The sequence below is a fragment of the Tauraco erythrolophus genome, chromosome 6, assembly GCF_009769465.1.
Source record: "Tauraco erythrolophus isolate bTauEry1 chromosome 6, bTauEry1.pri, whole genome shotgun sequence".
Classification (NCBI taxonomy): Eukaryota; Metazoa; Chordata; class Aves; order Musophagiformes; family Musophagidae; genus Tauraco; species Tauraco erythrolophus.
In genome coordinates, this window is record NC_141470.1 from 27,293,588 (window position 1) to 27,298,509 (window position 4,922).

At 63.8% G+C, this 4,922-nt stretch overlaps 1 protein-coding gene across 1 annotated transcript; it reads left to right on the forward strand.

Annotated features, from left to right (window-relative positions):
• On the forward strand, window positions 1-4,922 carry CD6 (CD6 molecule). The gene is made up of 13 exons (XM_086613267.1): window positions 1-55; window positions 1,086-1,169; window positions 1,885-1,956; window positions 2,116-2,424; window positions 2,521-2,820; window positions 2,947-3,012; window positions 3,155-3,295; window positions 3,449-3,577; window positions 3,670-3,777; window positions 3,902-3,982; window positions 4,078-4,281; window positions 4,533-4,697; window positions 4,828-4,922. Exons 1-13 carry the CDS (start codon window positions 1-3, stop codon window positions 4,920-4,922), a joined length of 1,809 nt encoding a protein of 602 aa, XP_086469393.1.

The following is a 4,922-nucleotide window of genomic DNA, read 5'->3' on the forward strand; positions in this document are numbered from 1 at the left end:
ATGAAGGGGCTCTGCCTTCTCCTGGCGGCTCTCTCCGCCGCCGTGCCGGGACAAGGTATGTTGATGTCCCCAGCTTCTCCCTTCTCATCCCTCTCTAGGTGCTGGGACCCCCGGGGTGACAGCTCTGCTGATCTGGAAGCTGGGTCCCCGCTGTCCCCACCCTGGGGGTGGGCAACCTGGTAGGGCGGGGGGTGTCATGGACGTTGCCAGCAGTGGGTTGGCGCTGGGAGAGGATGCTCTGCATCTTGGCGGCATCGAGCTCTTCTCCTTCCCATGGCGCTCAGCATGGCCAGTCTGACCACCGCCCCTCCTCCACACCCCTTGAGGGGGTCCGTGATCGAGGTGGGGGGTGACTCTGGGGACCCTAAAAGGGCTTTCCGGGCTAAATCCTGGCCCTGCAGGGACAGGATGATGCTCTCCTGGTTTTGGCAGGCACGAGCCAAAATCCAACCTATCTGCTTGGTCACCAGCATCGTCCCGGCACGGTTTTTGGGGACGATGCCACCCACTCCCTCTCCCCAGCCCAGCAGGGTTTAGGGTGGTTTCGCACCCGAAATGGCTGCCAGAAGCAGTCTCGACGCCTCCGATCAACAGGGGAACAGTTGCCATCGCTTTCATTTCCCCTAATTGCTCCTTCCCGCATCTTTGCCAATGTGCCGCTCTGGAGCTCATCCCACACCTTTGCCTTCAATGTTTAAAAATATTAGGCTAATAATTTAAATATTTAACTATATTAAGCAAATAATTTCAATATTTAAAAACATTAAGCCAAGCCAAAGACCACCAGCTAAGGTGGTGGTTCCTTGTGGAGCCCACCCCCTGCACCCCACCAGCCCCCTCCCCAGACGGCCATGGATGCCTCTCGCAGCCATGGATGGGCAGAGGTGGGAGCGGGCTCTGCCAGCACGGTGGGCTGGCAGAGCGGTTGCAAAAACATCCCCCTTTTTTTTTTTTATTTGGAATGGATTATTGCGATTATTGAGTTATGGCCTCCTGCGTGCGGTTGAGGTAAACGGAAAGGTGCCATTTTGGGGGGGGGCGGGCAGGGGGCTACAGGCAGCGGACAAGACCCTCTCTGTTGGCAGAGGTGGCGAGCCGGCAGGCGGCAGCGGCAGTGACAGCGGCAAGCCGGGCGCGTGATGGCACCCCACGTTTTGGCGCTCCCACCGGTGAGTCGCACCTTGTGTCGCCATATTTAGGGCCAGATTCTGCCTTCCCCATCCCACTGGCAGACCCCATGCCAAGATTTGGCCCCAGGCCACGTCCCTGCTGAGGGCTGATGCCAGGACACGGGGTTTGGCTTTTAGGGGTGTGAGAGAGCCGCGCACAGGCGGCCAGGGCTCGAGGCAGGGGGTCCCCACTGTGTCACCCATTTTGTGGCAGCCTGGGGATGCCATTTTGGCCGTCCTTCCCCGGAGCGGCGGTGCTTTCCGGGGAGCTGGGGTGCACGTTCCTCTGGGGTGCAGCCTCACTGTCTGCCCCCCACCCTCCCCACGGATGCGTGCCGAGGCAGCGGCAGAGCCCAGTCCCTCCGGTTTGCCATTGGCGAGCTGCCGAGCACCCGGCAGCCGGCAAGGGAACGAGGAGGTGCCTGCTTCGCCTCCAGCGCTTGCATCCCCCCAGGAGAGCCGGGGATGAGCCAAAAAAGGGGTTGTTGGTTCCCCGATACCCACTGACCTCGCTCCGGCTTTCGCCTCGGACACCACCGGCTCTCACTGGGCTCTGGCTGCATGTCTGCCAGCGGCACATCTGTCTATCCTGCAGCCATCAGCATCGTCCTCCGACTGCGTTGCCACCTGCCGTGCTCAGAGGGGCCGTTGGATCGCAGACAGAGGGTCCCAGTGGGTTCAGCCCCTCATCCTCCCTGCCCCTTCCTCCTTGCAGCCCCCGTGGAGCCGACAGCACCTCCTGGCACCCCAGCAGGCAGCATGGCGGAGAACGCCTCGGTGGCACCAGGTGAGCGCGGGAGGGTCAGGGTCCTCCTTGCACCTGCATTTCGGTGGGAGCCCGGGTGCGGCGGCATCCCGTCCTGCTGCTGCCACCACACAGAGCCGGTGGTGGCATGGAGGACAGTGCCAGGGCCACCTCTACCACCTTCCCTTGCGTCTCGCCCAGGCCCTGGTGCGCTGCGGCTGGCCGGTGGCCGGAGCCGGTGCGAGGGCCGGGTGGAGATGGAGCAGGCGGGTTCCTGGGGCACAGTGTGTGATGATGCCTGGGACCTGGCCGACGCTGACGTCGTGTGCCGGCAGCTGCAATGCGGCCGTGCCGTGCGCATCCATGGCAGTGCCGCCTTTGGCCGGGGCAGCGGACCCATCCTCCGGGATGAGGTGGGCTGCGAGGGGCATGAGGAGCATCTCTGGGACTGTCCAGCAGCACTGGAGCACGACTGCAGCCACAAAGAAGATGCTGGCGTGGTGTGCTCAGGTGGGTCCAGCACGTGCCACGTCTGGCACCTGTCAAGGACAGGGGTAGCAGGCAGGGTGCAGGCAGCGCATCCTCAGCTCTGTTCTCTTCCCACAGAACACCAGGAATGGCGGCTCTCTGGGGGCCGGGATGGCTGTGCCGGTCGGGTGGAGGTCTACTTCCGCGGCACATGGAGCACGGTGTGTGACAGCTCGTGGTACAAGCTGGAGTCCAGTGTGCTCTGCCGCACGTTGGGCTGCGGGGAACCCCTTCGGCAACTCTCCTTCGGTCACACACTGCCCAGTAGGATGCTCTATCAGTGTGGGAGCCAGCAGCCGTCGCTGGCCCACTGCCAGTGGACCTACAACAAATCAGCTCCTTGCCACCAGTCCCGGGCTGCCGGCGTGATCTGCAATGGTATGCGACCCTGCGGGTGTTGGGAGGGCTGACAGTCTGTTTGTGGCCATCGGGGTCCCCTGCAGATGAGCTGTAGCACAGATTCTTCTGTCTCCCCCCCTCCGCCCCTGTACCCGCTCCTGCCAGGCTCCCAGGGCTTGCAGACACCCATCCCGATGGCCACAGTGACACCAAGCAACGTCACACTCCAGAGCAGTGAGTGTCCTGCAGAGCCTCAGCCATGACCTGGGTCTGGGGGTGGGGTGAGGGGCTGCAGGGAGCACCCAGCTCACCCCCTGTTACCTGGAGAGAGGATGTCCCAGTTGTCACAAGCTGTGTCTGTTCTCTGTCTCAGCTGAAGAGGGGTCCCTGGCCACGGGGGCACAGTCACCCCTGCACATGGCCCTCTTCATCCTCTGCCTGGTGCTGGCAGCGCTGCTTCTGCTCACTGTGCTGGCCTTCGCCACCGCCCTGCTGAGGGTGAGAAAGATGAGCGGTAAGGAGTCCCCGTGATGGGGTGGGGGGGGGCACAGCAGGCTCCGGCCACAGAGAGAGGTGACACTGCCAGCCCAGTCAGGGCCACCCCACTTCTTGGGCTCGACTGTGCCACAGAGCAGCTGAGCGGGCACATCCCCCCTTGTCTCTGCAGCCCACGCTGTGTCGTCCCTCGGGCTAGCCACGCCGGTGCTGGTGACCCACAGCACCCAGAGCCCCAACATGCCCTCTGGGACTTTCAACGATTACAGGGAGATGCCCCTCAGCCTTCCCAAAGGACCAGGTAGGTCTGGTAGGTCACTGCCCTGTCCCAGGGGCTGTGGGGCAGAAGGTCCCAGGTGGCCACGGCCGCCCCATCCCCATCTCACCCCCTAGACCCACCAGTCCCAGCCCTTCCCGCTGCCAAGGATTCCGACTCTGACTCTGACTACGAACACTACGACTTCAGCAGCAAGCCGCCCGTGGCCCTCTCCACCTTCTACAGTGAGCATCCTACCCAGGACCCTCATCACCCTACCCCAGGACTCTCATTGCCCTACCCCTGGGACTCCCACCACCCTGCCCAGGGGTGCCCCAAGGTGTCCCCACTGATGTCCCCTCTCCGCAGACTCACTGCGCCGGCAGCCCGGGGAGCAGCTGCTCCCGTTGATGCCCAGCCAGGAGGGGATGGAGCCATTCCCTGTGGAGGGTATGATGCCACGTCCCTCCATCCTGTGGCACCGTCTGTCTGCCCGTCTTGCCCGCGGGTGGGCGAGCAGCTGACATGAGCCCTGTGCCCTGCAGTGCCGGCCAGCCTGGGCCCCCCATCCCTTGGCAGGGCGAGCAGCTCCTCCTCATCCTCATCCTCTTCATCCTCCTCAACTGAGCCCTATTGCAATGACGGCATGGCCCCCCTGCACGCCTGGGTCTGCCCACCGTCCACCACCCATGACACCCATTGGCAAACAGCACCCACCACCCATGACTACACTGACTGCCCTGGCACAGGTGGGCACCGCCAGCATGTTGTGTGGGCCCAGAGATGGGGACAGCCTCCAGGGATGGGAATGGGGGTGGGGGAACCCCAAAGGATGGGAGCAGGGATGGGGACAGCCCCCGTGGATGGGAACGGGGGTAAGGGGACCCCAAGGATGGGAGCAGGGATGGGGACAGCCCCCGGGGAAGGGAATGAGGGTGGGGGAGCCCCAAGGATGGGAGCAGGGATGGAAGGTGCCAGTAAGAGACCCTGTTTCCCCCAGCCCTCCCAGCAGCGCCCAGTGTGACTGTCCCAGTGCCCTCCCACCCCTGGGCACCTGGGTCTCCGGCAGACCCCAATCCCGCCGACAGCTCCAGCACCTCTTCGGGGGAGTGGTATGAGAACGTGCAGGGCACAGAGCCGCTCGGGGACCTGTCCCCAAATCCTGGTGAGGACCCCTCCCTGTGCTGGCAGGGCAGGAGTGAGGTGGCATGGAGGGGTGCAGGGCTCCTTTGCCTCCACAGCATCCTCCTCCCGCTCCCTGCCCAGCTCTGCCTGACGGCATCTCTCCCTCACAGGCTGGTCAGCTCCACACTGTCCCTCGAGGGGACACGCACAGGACCCCAACTCCTCTGAGGGCAGTGACTACGATGACATCCAGGGCTCAGCCTAA